At 47.2% G+C, this 20,292-nt stretch overlaps 1 protein-coding gene across 1 annotated transcript in view; it reads right to left on the reverse strand.

Moving 5' to 3' along the window:
- Positions 1-8,124: 8,124 nt before the first annotated feature.
- Positions 8,125-20,292, reverse strand: part of INO80 (INO80 complex ATPase subunit) — a 135,776-nt gene continuing 123,608 nt past the window's right edge. Inside the window, exons 35-36 of the mRNA XM_060263311.1 lie at positions 10,341-10,556; positions 8,125-9,813 (exon numbers count right to left, since the gene is read on the reverse strand). Coding sequence (XP_060119294.1) covers positions 9,608-9,813; positions 10,341-10,556 — 422 coding nt within the window. The 3' untranslated portion in view covers positions 8,125-9,607. The remainder of the gene's footprint in view (positions 9,814-10,340; positions 10,557-20,292) is intronic.

Below are 20,292 nucleotides of genomic sequence, written 5' to 3' on the forward strand. Positions count from 1 at the left end.
TGATTCGTCACAGCCTGTGTTCCCTTTTATTAATCTCACTTGGATTAGCTTTCCATCACTTAAAGGAGTCCTTCTTACCTTTTACATCTTCCATTACTTTGTTTGTTAACCATGCAAGCCTTTTCTTATACCTGTTTGTGCCTTTCCTAACTTGTGGTATTTATTTTATCTGAGCTTCTAGGATTGTAGTTTTAAATAGTCTCCAAGCTTCCCCAAGGGTTTTGACTGTATTTACCTTTCCTTTCAATTTCCTCTTCACATGCCTCCTCATCTCAGAGAATTTACCCCTTTTAAAGTTAAACGTGGTTGTGCTGGTCTTTTGGGGCAACTCCCTATTTATACAAATGGTGAAATCAATAATGTTATGGTCACTGCTCCCAAGTGGTGTGATCACTTTTACATCTTTCACTAAGTTTTGGGCATTATTTAGGACCAAATCCAGCATCGCCCCACCCACGGTAGGTTCTGTGACCATCTGCTTCATAGCACAGTAATTGAGAGCATCTAAAAACTCAATCTCTTTCTCTCGACCTGAACACATATTGACCCAATCAATCTGCGGGTAGTTAAAATCACCAATTACTACACAGTTTTTAGGTTTAATTCTTCCATCATATTATAATCATCCTCCATCTTTTGATTTGGTGGGTGATAGCAAACTCCATAGTTAAATTTCCTTTTGGGCCCTCTATTTCGACCCAAAGCATTTCTAGAAGGGAATCTAATTCTTTGACCTCAGTCTTACATGACTGTATACCCTCTGTGACATACAGAGCCACCCCACCTCCAACCCTTCCCTCCCTATCCTTTCGATATAACTTATATCCAGGAATCACCACGTCCCACTGAGTCTCCTCATTCCACCAAGTTTCTGAAATTCCCACAATGTCTATGTTTTCCCCCAACACTAAACATTCCAACTCACCAATTTTACTTCAAACACTTCTAGCATTTGTATACAAACATCTGTAACTTGCCAGGCAAGTTAGGCCCGCAACCTTCCTCCTGCTGCCTCGAGACTTTGGCAGGCAGCCTGTACTGTTTGTCACCATCTCAGTGGACAACTCTGATTCATTAACCGGTAGAAAAGTAACAGCTAACCCTTCATCTCTTTGAGATGAGTCCTCCAGAACCAGAGACATTTCATCTCCTGTCAGCTTTCCCCCAAGATTTAGTTTAAAAACTGCTCTGCCACCTTTTTGATTTTAAGCGCCAGCAGCTTGGTTCCATCTGGGGACAAGTGGAGACCGTCTCTTTTGTACAGCTCCCGCTTGTTTCAGAAAGCATCCCAGTGCCTAACAAACTTAAACCCTTCCTCCCTACACCATCGTCTCATCCACACATTGAGACGTCTAATTTTTGTCTGTCTCTCCAGCCCTGCACGTGGAACAGGTAGCACTTCTGAGAAGGCTACCTTGGAGGTCCTGGCCTTAAGTCTCCTGCCTAGCAACCTACATTTTCCCTCCAGGACCTCACGACTGCATTTCCCCACATCATTGGTGCCAACATGCACCACGACCACTGGCACCTCCCCAGCACTTTTTATCAGCCTATCTACAACACACGTAATGTCCGCCACCTTTGTACCAGGCAGGCAAGTTACCATACGGTCAGTACGCAGTTTTGCCACCCAGCTGTCTACTTGCCTAAGGATCGAATCACCAACTATCAAGACCCGCCGTCTCTCCCTGCCCAGGGATAGTTCCTTGGCGCGAAAGGAAACCCACTCACCAACTGAAGAAGAGGTCCCTACTGAGGGAGCATTCCCCTTATCCTCAGCACTGTGCCCTGTTCCCTCTCGACCCTCATGCTCCCTGGCAGCAACCGGCCTGCCACGTTCAGAGTGGGGCTCATCTAATACGTCCCCAAGAGTCTTCTCCGAGTGCTTGACTGTCTCTGCTTCTCCAGGTCAATCACCTCAGCCTCAAGGGTACAAACTCATTCCCTGAGGACCAGGAGCTCCTTGCATCGAGCACACACCCAAGACTTCTGTCCTGTGGGCAGATAGTCATACATGTGACACTCAGTGCAAAACACTGGAACACTCCCACCCCCCTGCTGGCATTCTACCTTCATGATAATTTTTTTCAAAATATACAGTCCCCTTTTAAATCCTGTTTGTTTATGTGGCTCTCCTTCTGGAGGGTCTACTTACCTTATTAGGAACACAAGGAAAATACGGATCTGGGTTCCTGGTCCTTACAGAGCCCCCAGGCTAAGAGCCACAGGCCAAGAGCCCTTTAGCTTTCACCCTTTGGCTCACACTAGGACAGCTAGCTTGCAACATGAGTGGCTGTGTCAACTCAAATATACTCAAAGTATATAGCTAAACGTTTAAACTAGCCTTGCAAATGCTACAGGCAGACCTTGGAAATCATTCAGGAACAGAGCTCAACAAACACATTAGGCTGGTTGCTGGGGGTGGAGCTGAGAAAAAGGGAAGCTGGGAAAGGACATTATTAAGTTTTATTTGTATTCTGCTACTTCTCTATTCCAGTTGCCACAAGAGCAGATCATGTTCTTGCAGCTGCAGGTAAAAAATCCACTGCTTGAACATATTTCAATCACTATTTCCCTGACTTTCCCTGACCAATATCCATTCCCCTGACTTTCCAGAAAATGGCAACCCTGTAATAGCAGGCAGCAGCCTCTCAACTTACTCAAGTGTAGACACCTACTGTTCATCAGCCATCAGTGCTGAGTCATTATGCCTCTTTTGTGCATATACACTATTTAGAACTTTTCTGGTGCCTGGGTATAAGCCAAAAAGGCAAAAGTTAAAGGGCTCTTGGCTTGTGGGTCTTAACCTGTTGTTCTTGCAGTGTGTGGCTCAGCTGACTGGAAGATCCAGTATCCTTGATGTAAGGGAAAAGTGCTGAAGTAGCATTGCTTGACCACCATCTGCTGTCATGAGGCAGGGAGAACAACCTAGAGAGAAGAGTGGGGACTTGGGCTTGTTATTCTGGGAGAAAGGAGAGTGAGGGCATACTGTTTTTATTTTTAACCAGATGAGAATTGGTGTTGTGTATGTATTTTAATCAAATCCAAGTGGTCTGGATTTTTGTATAGTGAGTTTTAAGTGTAGTGCCTCTCTTTATTTTTGCTGTTGATTGGTTCCTTTGCTGTTGGAGAGAGAGATGTGCGGGTGGTGGTGGTGGTGGTGGTGGAACGGAATGGGGTGAGAGTGCCACGATTCATAATGTGTGATGTAAAAGGAGCCATGGTGGTGGGAGAAAAGCAGGCCAGGTAAGAGGAAGAGACAACAAACATTTGTGTACTGTTACTTTTCCTGGCTTTTACTTTTACTTTCAGCTGAAGTGTTGTAGGTAATCATATCAACAACCCACCAGGCTATAAAATCCTGCTGCTAAATGCTAGGTCAGTTGCAGGAAAAACAGCAGCCATCCAGGAGAGGGTTAATTGGGCATGTGCCACTGAGACTTGGCTAGAGGAGGGGAGATGGTGACCCTCTCTCCAACTGTGTCCCCCAGGATACTTGATACATTAGCATATGTCTGACATGTGGGTAGTAGGTGGTGTCCTGTAGCCTATAAGGAGTCTATCTTCTTTAGTACGGTGCCTGATCCAGAATACTACTGGTTTTAAGGCTGTGTACCTAATCTGGGATTGAAAAATAGACTGGGATTCTGTTAACGTACTATCCACCTGCTGCCCAAAAGCTTCCCTGCCTCCACTAATAGAGGTGGTCTTGGAGTGATGTTGAGGACCCCCCCCCCCCCGACTGGATCTCCCAAGGGACTTCAACATTCATGCCAAGGCTGTCTTGCCTGCAGCAGCTCAGGATTTCATGGCCTTCATGACAACCTTGGGCCTGTCTCAGGTAGTAATTGGTCCTACACATTGTGTACGTCACACTCTTGATCTGGTATTTTGTTCTGGGTTGGGGGAGTGTGATCTGAGGGTGGAGGAACTGATGATGCTTCGTCATGGACAGATTAGTATTTGCTTGGGTTTAGACTTACAGGGATATCAAGACTCTGCAGGGGTGGGGGATCTATTAAAATGATTCACCTGTATATGACTGGCTTATTTTGTTATTTCTGTATCTCCTTTATTGTCTTATTTATAATCTGATATATGCCAAAAAAGGCTTGTGTGTGTGTGATTCACCCTGTAACCAGATGGATCCTAATGGTTTCCTGATGGTTCTAGGGGATTTTCCTGTTGATGTCATTGGTGCTGCTGCTGTTGTCCTGGTTGATCTCTGGAATGAGGAAATTACCTGTGTGATTGACACCATCTCTCTCCGGTGCCCTCTCGTAAGTGTTAGAGCCTAAGTAGACTCTTGTTTATTGAGGGGTTGTGGGCTATGAAAACACAAGTGTGACTGCTAGAGCAACAGTAAAGGAAGACTCAGGACAAATCTAATGAGATATGGGCAAAAGTTCTTTTTAAAGCATACTCCATGGTGATGATTGCAGCAAATAATACTCTTCTATCACTATTGTGTTGCTACAGTGTCAGCCAGTGGAGCTGTTCTGGGTGGTCAGAGGCCTGTTGGAATTTGGCAGGCAGGAGGAAATGGACTGCTTGGTCACCTGCTGTGGCTGTTTTGCTCAGCACTTTGCAGATAAAATCTTTCACATCCATTCTGACTTGTACATTAGCAGTGACATGGTCAGATGGTGCCAGGGTGAAGGCCTGTCCAGTTGTTTGGGCTACTTTTCAGTATATCCAGTCTGAGAATGCAGACATGATTCTTGGAGGTCTGAGGTCTACCACCTGCTTGTATGACCCTTGCTGGTTAATTAAATCTGCCAGGGAAATGGCTGGTTGACTGGATCCAAGAGGTAGTTAATGCCTCCTTGAGAGAGGGGTAGTTGCTCCAGCCTTGAAACAGCCTGTGGTGCATCTACTTCTACAAAAGGATCCAGATCTCCACTATGACCAGTATCAAATGTTCTATTCTTGAGTAAGGGGACTGAATGGGTGATGGCTGGACAACTTCAAGCTTTCCTGGATGAGGTGAGTTGTTTAGATTCCTTCAGTTCTGGTTTTAGGCCTGGTTTTTGGACCTGGAACTGTATTTCCAGGTAATCCCATGGAAGTTTTAGAAATCCTGAACTGATGCCTGGAGGCAGTTCTGGAGTGGATGTAGGCTAATAAACTGAATCCCAACAAGATGGAAGTGCTACTGTTGAGCAGATCTGCCCTGGGATTTAAGGCATCATCCATTGCACTCCCCTTGAAGGATCAGGTCTGTAGTATGTGGGTGCTCTTGGACCCAGTTGTAGTGTTGCACAAGCAGGTGGCAGCTTTGGCCAGGAGAGCCTTTTACCATCTTTGACTGGTTAGCCAGCAATGGCCTTTGGGAGAAGACAAGATCTGACCACTCAAGTGCATGCTCTGGTTACTTCTAGAGGAGATTATTGCAATGTGCTCTGCATAGGGCTGCCCTTGAGAAGTGTTTGGAAACTTTAACTGGTGCAGAATACTGCAATGTTGATTGGAGTGGTCCATAAGGACCATATCACTCAATTATTGGCCCAATTTCTTGGTCCATTTCTTGGAACAATTCAAGGTACAGTTGTAGAACTTTAAAGCGTTATATTGTTTGGGACCAGCATACATCATTTTATGAACCCACCTGACCACTAAGGTAATCTTCATTTGTCTTGTTTCTGGTGTCCCCACCTTCTGAGACTATATGAGTGGCAATCTTTTTTGGTCATGGCACCAAAACTCCTGATCTGTGTCCTGAGAGAAATTCATCTGTTCCCTCAGTGATCCCTCCATACTGACCAAGAAGCTCTGGTTTTACATATTTTAATGATCTGTGCTTTGGGTAGCCTGGCTTTAATGCCTTTAAAATGTGATTTTATTTTGTATGTTTTAATTTGTTTGCTGCCTTCTTGGCCCTTGTGAGGGCTGAAAGGTGGGTTATAAATTTTGTAAAATAAACAAATAATAAACAGAGGTCAGGCAGAGCATTAAACTTAGCTTGGGTAACACAGAAAATATATAGTGAAGTCAAGGCTAAGAGATTAACAAATTCTTTAGTGGAATCCCATTTAAAATTTTTTCTTTGGTGCTTCCAAAATTGTGATGAGCATTAACCCCTGGAACACAGAATCATAGAGTTGGAAGTGACCTCCAGGGTCATCTAGTCCAACCCCCTGCCCAATGCAGGAAATTCACAAATATCGCCCCCCCTAAATTCACAGGATGGTGATTGCTGTCAGATGGCCATCCAGCCTCTGTTTAAAAACCTCCAAAAGAGAACCCACCACCTCCTGAGGAAGCCTGTTCCACTAAGGAACTGCTCTGTCAGGAAGTTCTTCCTAATGCTGAGCTGGAATCTCTTTTGATTTAATTTCAACCCATTAGTTCTGTTCCTACCTTCTGGGGCTACAGAAAACAATTATGCACCATCCTCTATATGACAGCCCTTCAAGTACTTGAAGATGGCGATCATATCACCTCTCAGCCGCCTCCTCTCCAGGCTAAACATGCCCAACTCCTTCAACCTTTCCTCATAGGACTTAGTCTCCAGACCCCTCACCACCTTTGTTGCCCTCCTCTGGATGCATTCCAGCTTGTCTATATCCTTCTTATAATTTGGTGCCCAAAACTGAACACAGTACTCCAGGTGAGGTCTTACCAGAACAAAGTGATACCATCACTTCATGTGATCTGGACACTGTACTTCTGTTAAGACAGCCCAATATTGCATTTGCCTTTTTAGCCACCACATCACACTATTGACTCATGTTCAGCGTATGATCCACTAAGACCCCTAGATCCTTTTTGTACATACTACTGCCCAGACAAGTCTCCCCTATCTTATCAACATGCATGGGATTTTTCTTACCTAAATGCAGAACTTTACATTTATCCCTGTAAAAATTCATTTTATTGGTTTCAGCTCAGTTTTCTAGCCTGTCAAGATCATCCTGGATCCTATTTCTGTATTCTACTGTATTTGCAACCCCTCTCAATTTAGTATCATCTGCAAATTTAATAAGTATTCCCTCTATTCCTTCATCCAAATCATTTATAAAAATGCTGAACAAAATAGGCCCCAGGTCAGATCCTTGAGGCACTCCACTTGTCACTCCTCTCCAAAAGTGATGAGCAAGGAAGAGCTAAAATTACCCACCAAACAGAAGGCTACTTTTAGTACCTAAGAACATGGCTTCTAAATATTAAGAATGTGTAAGAATGCAGAACAGGACTTGCACTTAATCAAATAAGGTCACAGTATCTACATATCACAACCTCCCTTAGAACACAATAGAATTCAAAACTCTGTGGATTCAGCTTTTCTAATATGGATCCTCTCTACATCCTCACAAGCCACTGTCAGGCACACAGCTACCAACCATAACGGGGGGGAGGAAGTGATGTCGTGTGCCTACAGTTTTGAATTTTAGCATGAAGGGAGAGGACAATGTTAGAATTTCTATCACCCATCATGTATGTTACTCATACAAAAAAGACTCACCATCCAGAACGGCATGATACGTTCAGCATCTGTTCCTTCACTATTCCATCCCACAATACACATTTAAGTACTATTTGAACAGGGAAATCTCATACCAGAACACCCACAGAAGGACAGGGCAAGGTAAGGAAGTCACCTATATTTTAGATCCCAATCTAACAGCCAAATGGCTGAGATTATAGTGATAAGGAATATAATCTCAAGCACATGATCAGTGTATCCTACAGTAGCTAGTCATTACTTTTTCTATGTTTCAGTAAAACATCAAACATTTAGCAAAACAGTAAACATACTGACCTAGGCACACTTTCAGAAAGTAGTGCTTCAACATGCATTGTATTTCACCACACTCTCAAGGAAAAACAATGAACCACAGAGGCTGAATTTACATAAAATTATCTCACTCCATTTTATTTAAGATTCTTTTCTCCAGTTAGTAAAAGAAAGATGTTTCTCTTTTTATACATATATACAAGTTCAGTTATAAAAATAGACAGCACATTCAAAGAGGAAAAAAAAGGCTTGGCATTTTTATGATTCCCTCTAAACACTGTATATACACATGTGAATCTGAGTGGGGGGAGTACAGTAAATCTTCATGATTTAACTTAAATATCCCCTCCCTACCCAATTATCCCCTCCAAATCTGTTTCTAAAAAAAAAAAAGGTATCTAACTGAACTCATTTCTGCTATTTTCAGGTGTGCAAATTAGAGGCAGAGTCAACAGGAAGCACTTGCTCTACAGTGTGGGATGCCAGGCAAGGTGCATGAGACTGAAAAATCCTTTGCTTTCTTAGCTAAGATCTTCACCTCGTAGCCTGGTTCACCCTTGAAGGATGAAAATGCCCAGAAAGAACAACCGCTTAACATCAACACAAAGGCAGGAGCACTGCCTCTCTCCTTCATCTCAGTGCAATGCAGACATCATATATACTATGTCAAAACAGAGGGTTCTTGTGCATTCAAAAAGGAGTACCAGAACAAAAGAGTTGCCCTCATGGTGTTACTGTTCTCTGACCATTTTTGCTAAGGAAATAGATCACCACAATGGAGCAAATCTTAACCTGCTGGGGGTGAAGGGTTGAACAAGATATGCCTAAAAAAGCAACAGCTTGGAATGAGACATCACTTTACTAGAGACTGGATGGAAGCAGGGAATGGCGCATTGCCCTTGCTGTTTTACCGTGGTATGGTAGCCAATGGTACCTAAAACATAATTTTAAAAACTTTTTCTATGGCACAAAGAGAAGAACAGCAGTGATCTATACCCTCCATCAAATTCCCTTGTTAAAAATTACACACAAAATGGCTGACTTTTTTTTCTTTCTAAAACCTTTAAGATTTCCACATAAGCCAAATGCAAGAAACTGTATTTAAAATCAGATGCTATCAAAGTAAATGAATATGAACCTAGATACTGCGATGTAAAGCAGTAACTTAAAGCGCCTTCTGCTCTCTGGAGCAGACACAGCAATGTCATTCCCAAAATACCAGTTCTGCTGTTATTTCAATTAAAGGAACAGAACTCTAGTTGTTCATAAACACGGTATTGATAAAATACCATTTTTGGGCCACAGTGCAAAACTCCTTTCTCCTTACAAAACCATTTTTCACGGCATCCACCATTGATACACATTGGAACAATCAAGTTATTTCTCCATAGCTTTTTCCAAAAGATGCACTGACCATAACCCTCTTTCTGAACCTGCAGGGTACCCTCAAATATTTGATACTTATCTCTTTATTATAAGAATACAGCTGAATTCCACATAAAACCTGAAAGTTTAAGGGAGAAGAGGCTGGTGTGAGCACAAAGGGGGAGCCTTGATGCTAGTCTCACATGGAGGCTGGATCCTTTGCTCACATGATTTCTAGGATGCCAGAAGAACTTAATGGCAAAAGTTAAGCACAAGCACCCTAAGTCTATGTCCCTCCTCTTCACAAATTTGCAAAGGTACTAAAAACTGGGCTACACATGACAGTGCACAGAGAACACTTCTTACCCATTAGTGCAGTTATCATCTCATCATACCCACATATGGGATGAAAACAAGGCATCATCTGAATACCCTTTTGCTGGTTGGAGTAGACTGCTCAGAAAGCCAATATGGACACAGGTAAGTTCCAGGGATTCAAAACCACTATCGCCCACCTGAGGTGTGGGCTCCTTTGTATTGTTTTCGGACAGAGGTTTCTGGTGTCAAGGAACTTGTCAGGTTTAAAGTTTTAGAGGTTCCACAAACACTGTTTCCTTTGCTCAAGGGAGAAGAGGCGCTTGATGGTCCAAAGTCCGCAAGTCCAGAGTGTCGGATATGTGGCAAATGCAGCGGGCTGCCTGAAGACATACCTAGCAACAGAAAGCAAATCCTTCCTTAAGATATCACAGTCACATTATGGATTCTGAACGCAAAAATTAAAGGATTAAAACTATCTTCATGTCATGGCCTTAATTACAGCTGTAGTAGTTGTATAAAAATATTACTAGCCTTCCTCTTTACTCTTAGGATATACTTTGGGTACTCAGTTTGATGGAAAGAAAGATTTTAAAAGCAAAAAAATGGCAAGTTCATTGTATATATTTAGTATCAATTTGACCAATTATGACCTAGTTATTAAACCAATCAGCTCCAAGAAGCTGGAAAACCTTTTAATTACAAGAGTAATTATAACAACAATTGAAGTGGATGATTACTTTTCTCCTTGAGACCAGTGTAAACTTTTACGGCATTACACTTCAACATGGTTGAACATGGTTACTTCAACGTGGCCAGATCTCATCTGGAGACGATAAGATACACACCAGATATCTTACATGTTACTGATGCCCTGCAATGAAAACACACAAAGCACTCCATGCCACCCATTCTCTCATACCTTTAGACACACTGTATCCATATGCTGCATACGCTGCAGCAGAGGCAGCTGCTGCCCCTGCTTTAGCTCCTGCCATGGCAGCTGCACTTCCTGCTGTTGATTTCCGGCTCCTGCCTTTTCCTGTGCTTTTTGATCCACTGTTTGAACCTTTGGGGCGACCTCGGCTTCTACCTGAATGACCCCTCCCTGTGACTGGCATATCCTGTATTGAAATTCCTTAAGGAAACAAAGACACAGTGGGCACAATTACTATTATATCACAAATGGAGACTCTATACCATTCAATAAAGAATACAATTGATTTAGTCTGCATAGTTCCATAGATGTTTAGTGTAGGTCTTATAAATTTCATTCTCTAAGTTATGTACTGACACACTGCTAAGACAGATAGAAAAATGACTTTGGACAGCAGATGCTTACTGCCTGTGCATAGGCATTCGCTCACTAAGACTGTATCTAATCTGAGATTTTAGTCTGTATCCTAACAGTAAACATGTTTGACCTGTATAACAGATTCGTCAGATGATTTAAAAGTTACCCTTCCAAAATAGGTAGCCCAATTGTTTAAATACATGCCTTGGCTTACTGAGTTACTACTGCAATCCTTCAGTAATTAATACATGATATGCATTTCATATGAACAATATCTTGTGTCCGGCTAACATCCATTTGAACCCATTCAGATTTATGATTAGGATACTTATTTGCTCTGCATATAAATGTTTAGATACTTGCATTTACACAGTATTTTAGAGTATTCAGAACTTCACATAAAGTAATAAGTATGCCGCAAAGTGTAAGGGAAGGGAAATGGGCATCATACGAACAACTACTAAAGTTCAAGGGGGGCAAAGTTGAAATGAAATCGATTGAAGAATTGCAGGACAAATTTGATTGGTTTCAGCTGTTACAAATTAAAAGCTTGATAGAGAAAGACATTAAAAGTACAGGTATAAGACGAGAGAAAACAGAAATGGAGAAAATGCTGCTGGGCGAGAATGAAAAATTGATTTCAAGGATGTATAAACTGTTATTGAAATGGTCTACAGAAGAAGAGGTGGTGAAGCCTCAAATGATTAAATGGGCGATTAATTTTAATAAAGAAATACAGATGGAGATGTGGGAACACCTATGGAAGAATTCAATGAAAATATCAACGTGCTATAACATAAAAGAGAACTGTTTCAAAATGCTGTATAGATGGTACATGACACCTAAAAAGTTAACAAAAATGAGTAATCAAGCCTCAGATAGGTGTTGGAAATGTAAAAAAATGGAAGATTCTATTCACTTACCGTGAAGTCTTCCTTCTCTGTGGTCCCGGAGTGGTCCAGTCCTCACTCTTGGGATTATAGCTCCTCCCTTTCGATTGCAGGGCTTAACAAACTTGACCCGAAGGGGAGGCGCTTGATCCTCAGAAGTCAGTTCTTCTGCCAGCTATCCTACCTCCCAAGTAATAACTCCAAGAACAACAGGAGAAAACTTCTCTGGGGAAAACATAACAGTCCCCTCCCTCCAGAGCTTATCCTGAACCCTTACTCAAGGGGCTCTAGCAAGGGACCTAGGAACCCAAAACACAGTGTCCACCTCTAACTCCGAAGTCCCAGGACAAAGCTGATACTCCCCCCGACACAACTGGGTGGGTAGGACTGGACCACTCCGGGACCACAGAGAAGGAAGACTTCACGGTAAGTGAATAGAATCTTCCGTTCTCCAGTGGTCCCAGGAGTGGGCCAGTCCTCACTCTTGGGACATAAAAAAGCCGAGTCCCTGGGTGGGCACTTCAGCTTTGTCCCGAGACCACGTGTTGGAGTACCTTCCTACCAAATGCAGCCTCAGTCGAGGCCGCCTTATCAATCCTGTAGTGCTTAGTGAAGGAGTGAACCGACTTCCAAGTTGCCGCTTTACACAAAACCTCCAGGGAAGGAAAAGCCCTATAGGCTGCTGAAGTGGCTGTTCCCCTGAGGGAGTGAGCTGTCACCCCGACCGGTGGCTCCAGGCCTTTTACCTTGTAAGCTTCCCAAATGCACCCCCTAATCCACCTACTAATGGTGGAGGCTGATACCTTGCAACCATTGTTTGAAACCCTAAAGGAAACAAACAAAGAGTCAGATTGACGAAACCCTTTGGTCCTGTCCAGATAGAAACTAAGGGCTCTACGGACATCCAAACAGTGCCACAACTTCTCTGTCTCATGAACTGGATTAGGGCAGAAAGAAGGAAGCACAATGTCTTCCGCCCTATGAAACCGTGAGCTCACCTTCGGAATGAATGCTGGATCAGTGCGAAGCACTACTTTGTCCTGATGGAAAAGGACAGGTTTCTTACCTGTAACTGGTGATCTTCGAGTGGTCATCTGTGCAATCACACATATGGGTATTCTTCCAGAATGGCCCTGACCTCGGAGAGTTCAAAGCAATCTTGATCGTAGATCTGGCGCGCCTCCCCCTCGTCCTGGGGCGGAGCCACCGTTTGCGCATGCGCGGACGAGGGGGGAGGCGTCTAGCCACTCAGTTTCTTCCCGCCACCGGACAGGTGGAAGACGTACTAGGTGAGTGTCCAGCAGCGGGGAAGGCTGGGTGGGTCTGTGTGATTGCACAGATGACCACTCGAAGATCACCAGTTACAGGTAAGAAACCTGTCCATCTTCTTCGTGGTCTCTGTGCATTCACACATATGGGTGATTAGCGAGCTATCCCTTCGGAGGCGGGTGCTGGATCTGTAAAAAGTATGCAAGGTTAGACCAGAATGTAATGAGAGTGGTACTTACGGTGGTCAGTCGAAGATGGAGCGAAGTACAGCCTGTCCGAAGGAGGCATCACGCCGGGCACGAACGTCAAGAGCGTAGTGCGAGGCGAAGGTAGACGTGGAGGACCAGACCGCTGCATCGCAGATGTCCTCTATAGGGATGCCCTTCGTGAAAGCTGACGAGGTGGCGACGGCTCTAGTAGAGTGAGCTCGTATGTGTTGCGGGACTGGTTGTTTCGCCAGTTGGTAGCAGAGTTCTATGGTGGCAACGAGCCACTTAGAGAGCCTCTGAGTAGATATTTTGCTGCCCTTATTATGGGTGGCGTAGGTGACAAAGAGTCTCGGATCCTTACGGAATTCTCGAGTTCTGTCTATGTAGAAAGCTAGCGCTCTGCGCGCGTCCAAGTTGTGGAGAGCCCTCTGGCCTGCGTCCGAGGGGTGCTGAAAAAAGGCTGGTATGGTTGACTGTTTCCCTAGGTGGAATGGAGAGACGACCTTTGGTAGGAAGGTCGGGTCGGGGCGAAGGACCACCCTGTTACTGTGAAAGATTGTGTAGGGTGGGTCCGCCCGCAGGGCACAGATGTCGCTAGCCCTCTTGCCTGTGGTGAGAGCCGTGAGTAGTGCTGTTTTCCACGATAGCAGGTGTAGTGGAATAGATGCCATGGGCTCAAAGGGTGGTTTCATGAGCTGGCTGAGCACTAGAGAGAGGCTCCAGGTTGGAAGGATTTGTCTGACAGGAGGGTGTAGGCGAATGATGCCCTTGAGGAAGGCCTTCGTGGCATGATGAGAGAAGACTGTTGTTCCCCCGATGTGGGGGTGGAAGGCAGAAATAGCTGCGAGGTGTACCTTCAGGGAGGAGTATGAGAGGCCTGTTCTTGAGAGTGCTAAGGTATAAGTTAATACCTGAGAGATGGTAGCGCAGTTAGGGTCAAAGTTGTGTTGAGAGGCGTAGTGGGTGAAGCGCTTCCATTTTAGTAGATAGGCTTTCCTAGTGGATGGTTTTCTAGAGTTCAGTAGGACTTGGCGAACGTCCGGGGGAAAGTCTAAAAACTGATTCTCCAGGCCGTCAATTTGAGGGATGCCGGGTTGTGGTGTAGGACCTTCCCGTCTTGTTGGGAGAGGAGGTCCTGTGCTTGTGGGAGGATTAGGAATGTCCTGTTGGACAGAGACAGGAGGGTGGTGAACCAGGGTTGGCGTGGCCACCATGGGGTTATGAGGATGCAGTTCGTGCGGTCTGTTTGGATTTTCTGCAGGACCCTTGTGATGAGTGGGATGGGGGGAAACAGGTAGTGTAGTTTTCCCTTCCAGGTTTGGAGGAATGCATCCCCTCTGGAGAGCTGGGATGGTGGACCTCTCATGTAGAAGTGGGTGCACTGGGCATTTGATGGTGAGGCAAATACATCTATGCTCGGGGTTCCGAAGGTTTTGAAGATTTGTTGGATGTATTGAGCGCTGATAGACCACTCGTGGTTGTTGGTCGAGTGGCGGCTCAGGGCATCCGCCTGGGTATTTTCGGTCCCTGGTAGGTGAACGGCCGTGAGGAAGATGCCCTGGGTGATGCTCCAATGCCACAATGCCAGGGCCCTCTTGCAGAGTCTGATGGAGGCGGTGCCTCCCTGTCTGTTGATGTAGAAGACCGTGGCGATGTTGTCGGAAGTGACCTGGACGTGCTGATTCCGTAGCGATGGGAGAAAGGATCTCAGCGCTTTGTGTACTGCAAGGAGCTCTAGGCAGTTGATGTGGAGGGACCGCTCGTAGTCCGACCATTGGCCTTGGACTGTGAGGGTTCCTAAGTGGGCTCCCCATCCCCACCTGGAGGCGTCCGTGGTGACGATCACTGAGGGGGGAGCTTGTTTGAAGGGCATGCCCGTGCGGAGGTGATGTTCCATCGTCCACCATTTGAGGGATGTTACGATGTGCGATGGAAGGGTCAAGAGTATAGATTGGTGCTGTGTGTGAGGATGAAAGGTCCTGACAAACCACATCTGCAGGGGTCGCATGTGAAGTTTTGCGAAGCATAGGACTGCGGTGGTTGCTGCCATTAGGCCTAGCATCCTTTGAAACGTTAGGGCTGTCTGGGAGCGCTGGGCAATGATGGTGTTGGCCAGAGATTGTATGCTGAGTACTCTGTCGTGCGGTAGAGAGGCTGTTTGGGAGATTGTGGAGATGTCTGCTCCTATGAACTGAATTCTCTGAGTGGGGGTTAGTTTGGATTTTGATAAGTTGACCTGGAGGCCGAGTGTGGCCAGGAGGGAGAGGGTAGTGGAGACGTCCAGTTGGAGTTGTTCCCTTGAATGGGCGACGATCAGCCAGTCGTCTATATATGGGTATATCGATATGCTCTGTTGCCGTAATGATGCGGCAACCACTGCCATGCATTTGGTGAAGACTCTCGGGGCCGTCGATAGGCCGAATGGGAGAGAGCGGAACTGGAAGTGTTGCTCCCCGACGGCGAATCTGAGAAATCTTCTGTGATGGTGGTTGATTGTGATGTGGAAGTAGGCGTCCTGTAGATCTATGGATGCCATCCATGAGCGTTCTGGGATAAGCGGAAGGATTGCCTGGAGTGTGATCATACGGAATTTCTTGTAGGTGATGTGGAGGTTTAGTTTGCGAAGGTCGAGGATCGGGCGGAGACCTCCGTCCCTTTTCGGCACCAGGAAGTAGCGGGAATAGAACCCGGTGCGATGGTATTGGGGTGGGACTGGTTCTATCGCGTTCTTGTCTAGCAGGGACGCGATTTCTGTCTGTAGCGGTGCGGACGATGGGGTGGTAAGAAATCTGTGATGTTTCGGGGTGGATGTGAATTCTATTAGGTATCCTCTCTGTATGATGGTGAGGACCCAAGCGTCCGATGTTATGTCTCTCCAGGCGGAGTAAAACTGTTGTAGACGGGTGTGGGGGTTTGGCTGAAGGAGGGAAACTGGACGTCTCGTGGCAGGGTGGTCAAAGAGACGGTTTTGAGGTAGCTGCGGTCTTTTTGGAAGTTTGCGTGCGTGGTCTGTATTGAGATGACAGCTTGGACTGGGGGGTTTTCCGTCTCCATGAGGTTTGCTGTCTGGGGGACTTGGTACCCTTATGGTAGGTGGACTTCCAGTTCCTCTGCCTGTTGAACTGGGGTTGTTGTTGGGAGACCCCCAAGCGTTTCGCCCGTTTCCTGCCGTCATCGACTGATGTGAGGATGTCGTCTGTGGCTGCGTTAAATAGTCCAAGGCCGTCGAAGGGTAAGTCCTCAATCTTATATTTAATGTCCGGTTGGAGTGACGAGGACCTAAGCCACGCATGTCTGCGTAAGGCTATAGCTGAGGCCAAGGCTTTGGAGGAGCACTGTGCAGCATGGCGAGCTGTGTTAATCTGCTGCTTGCTCAGTCTTGCTAATTCCTGTAGGGCGTTAGAGGCTGGTTTTCGTGATTCCTCGGGTAAGGAGGGTATCAGGGTGTTGAGATAGGTGGTTAGGTTGTATGCATATGCTGAGAAGCATGCCGTGTAGTTTTGTATCTTTGTTGCAGCTGTAGTGAGCGAGTATATCTTTCGCCCTATAGTATCGAGCTTCTTGCCCTCTCTTTCCGGGGGTACCGGGTGTCTCGTCTGTTTCGATTTCGAGGAGGAGTGAACTATTATGGAGTTGGGAGCCGGGTGGGTGAACAAGAACTTTGCATCCGGCGCGTGGATCTTGTAAAGGGCTTCGACTCTTTTGGAGGTTGGAGGTACCGATGCCGGCTTGTCCCAGGCTTCCTTGAGTGTCTCGAGGAGGACGGGAAGCATAGGGAGAGAGGAGCTTGCTGGGAGGTCTGAATGTACGAGGTCAAAGACGACGTCCGAGACCCTGGGTGCGTCTGTGTTAAGCTTCAGGTTCAGCGAGTTCGCCATATTGGAGACTAAGTCAAGGTAGGATTTCGGACCCTCTGATGGAGACAGGTCCGCCGGTTTAGCTATATCGGAAGCCGGGGATTGTAGGTCCGACCCCGAGGAGCGGTCGGATTCGGAGAGTTCGGCTTCGGAGTCGTCGTCGGATTCGTGCTGTAGGTCTGGTTGGGTTTCTACAGGTGGCAGCTGTTTGTTTGTCGCAGTGTGTATGGAGCCCGGTGGTGAGGGCAGTTTCGGCTCGAGGTCGAGGCGGCTGCGTTCGTCATGGAGCTGAGCGAGTGTGTCGTAGTCGAGGTGGTGTGTGCGCGGGGACGCTTCGTAGTGTCGGGTTCGATCGTGTCTGTCCGCGCGGTTTCGGTACCGAGGGGAGTCATGGTAGCTGTGGTAGTGGCGCCCTCTCGAATCCGAGCGGTAGCGGTCGTGAGAGGGGGATCGTCGGTGCCCTCGTCGGGTCCGGGGAGAGCGAGATCTAGATCTCGACGGGGAGTAGTAGGAGTATCTCTCTCTACGGCGGCTGTGGGAACGGTGACTGCGGCGGCTGCGGGAACGTTGGCGGCTGTCCCTACGGCGGCTACGGGAACGTTGCCTACGGTGGCTGCGGGAGCGTTGGCGGCTGCGTGAGCGTTGGCGGCTGTGAGCTCTTGGTGTGGGTTGCCGTGGTAAAAGGACTCTCGGAGTTGAAGGTTCCCTGGTCAGGGATTGGGCTTCCAGCGGCTTAGAGAGATCTACGAAGGCGCGGGGGTCGAGTGGTTGGTGGCTCTTTGCAGGGGAGTGGACCTCGAGTATTTGGTCGGGTGGAGAGGTCGTGATTGACGGCGACTTGGAGGAGATGCGCACAATCTCCAATGGTGTGATGTTCGGCGTCGGCGTCGATTTCACTGTTGGTGTCTTTGGAGCCGAGGCGGAACTCGTGGTCGGGTTCGATGTCGATCTTACTGCGGTCGAGCTCGTGGCCGGGTTCGAGCTCGTGGGTTGCCCAGATTGGTCGGAGGGTCGATGCGCAGACTTGGTTTTCTTTATGCTGGCGGTGCTCGTCGGATCCACGTGGGCGGACTCGGAGCGGTGACGCTTCTTGGTGCCGTCCGACTTTGTGGTATGTTTGCCGGACTTAGGCTTGCAGGGACCTTGAGCCACGGAAGCTGCCGGCTGCGCCGTTCCCACGTGGAGTGGGGAAGATGGCGGAGGCTGGTGTTGCGCGCCATGCGGTCGGAGGGAGGCTTCCATTAGATGGCTCCGGAGTCTCGCGGCGCGATTCTTGCGGGCCTGTTTGCCGAACTGGCTACAGTGGACGCAGGAATCCGTGCGGTGGGTCTCCCCGAGGCAGAAAAGGCAGAGGGAGTGCCCGTCAGACGATGGGATCTTGGCAGAGCAGCGCGTGCAGCGTTTGAAAGTGACCTTGTCCCTTCCTTCCATCCGCTCCCGGGGGGGGGGGGGAGGGTGAGGGAGAAAGTCCGAAAGATAGTGAGGAGGTTTTTTTTTTTTTTTATACGATACCAGGTGAAGATGAAAGACTGAAGTAGGTTGAAGAAAGAAGTAGTTTGCTGAAGATTGCAATGAGGAAGTTGGAGATCAACGAGGTAGGTGCGATCAGGTCAGCGGTAAGGAAGAAACTGAGTGGCTAGACGCCTCCCCCCTCGTCCGCGCATGCGCAAACGGTGGCTCCGCCCCAGGACGAGGGGGAGGCGCGCCAGATCTACGATCAAGATTGCTTTGAACTCTCCGAGGTCAGGGCCATTCTGGAAGAATACCCATATGTGTGAATGCACAGAGACCACGAAGAAGATCGCAGAGATCCTTATGTATCGACTCTGCGCGCCGATGTGACGCCCACTAAGAACGCCACCTTAAAGGTCAGCAACTTAAGGCTACACGACGCCATAGACTCAAAAGGCTTGCCGCACAGCGCCTTCAGCACCGTGTTTAGATCCCAAGAGGGGAACCTATGCACCTGCGGTGGATTAACCAAAGCCACCCCCTTTAGAAACCTCCTGATATGCGGGTGTGCGGAAATAGGCTTGCCCTTTCTGGACCCTCTAACCGCTGCTATGGCTGCCACTTGTCTACGCAGCGTACTAGTGCTAAGGCCTTTTTCTAGCCCCTCCTGTAGAAAAGAAAGGATAACAGAAACTGAGGCCTGTAAAGGATCTTCCCCCTTACTTGCACACCAGGTATGAAAAACCTGCCAGGTAACATTATAGCTCCTGTTAGTGGAGCTCTTCCTTGAAGACAACATGGTGTCTACTACCTTAGAAGAATAACCTAGACCAATCAACTGCTGCCGCTCAATCTCCAAACAGTGAGCTGCAGCATCTCTGGTCGTGGATGATGCAGTTCGCCTTGGGACAGAAGATTCTCTCTCAATGGAATTCGCCATGGCTCCCCTATCGACAGGCTTTGGAGATCCTGGAACCAGGCTCTCCTGGGCCAAAAGGGGGCCACCACAATCACTTCCGCTTTCTGTTCCCAGACCCTCTGCAGAAATCTCTGGATGATCTGGACCGGAGGAAAGGCGTACAATAGAGTCCTTGGCCAGTCTGAGTTCAGAGCGTCGACCGCTGCCACTCCTCTGCTTCTTGTCCTTGACAAATACTGAGCCACTTGGTGATTGTCGTCCGAGGCAAAAAGATCCACTTCCGGCATCCCGAATCTTTGACAAATGTCTCGAAACGTCTCACGATGAAGAGCCCATTCCGACTGGTCCAGTGATTGCCGACTCAGCCAGTCCACTACCACGTTGTCCTTTCCTGCCACATGGACGGCCTTGATGGACTGAAGATGAACTTCCGCCCAGGTGAACATGACCTGTGCTTTGACTTGAAGCTTCTGGTACCTGGTGCCTCCTTGACGATTCACATAGGCCTTTGCCGTCATATTGTCTGTCTGAATCAGTACATGAGTCCCCATCACTCTTTTTTCCATCTGAAGCATGGCCAGTTGTATGGCTCTCAATTCCAAAAGATTTATACTTTCTTTGGCCTCTCGGACATTCCACTGACCCTGCGCTACGGCTACGGCCATGTGAGCTCCCCAGCCAAAAAGGCTGGCATCCGTGGTTACTACCACCCTTTTGGGCTCCCGCAATTCCTCTCCCAAGGAAAAGCGATCGGTAGTTTGCCACCATTCGAGATCTTTTAACAGATTGGCTGGTAATGTCAGCCAAATCGGGCTTTTGGTACTTATCTGCTTCTGGAAGGGTAAAAGGAACTTCTGGAGAGGTCTCATGTGGGACCGTGCCCACTGAACTACATCCTGGCACGAAACCATCATTCCCAGCAACTTTGCCAGCAGCATCAACTTGACTCGCTTCCGTTGCTGGACTTCTAACATCAGCTGCAAG

The sequence above is a fragment of the Heteronotia binoei genome, chromosome 21, assembly GCF_032191835.1.
Source record: "Heteronotia binoei isolate CCM8104 ecotype False Entrance Well chromosome 21, APGP_CSIRO_Hbin_v1, whole genome shotgun sequence".
In the NCBI taxonomy this organism is placed as follows: domain Eukaryota; kingdom Metazoa; phylum Chordata; class Lepidosauria; order Squamata; family Gekkonidae; genus Heteronotia; species Heteronotia binoei.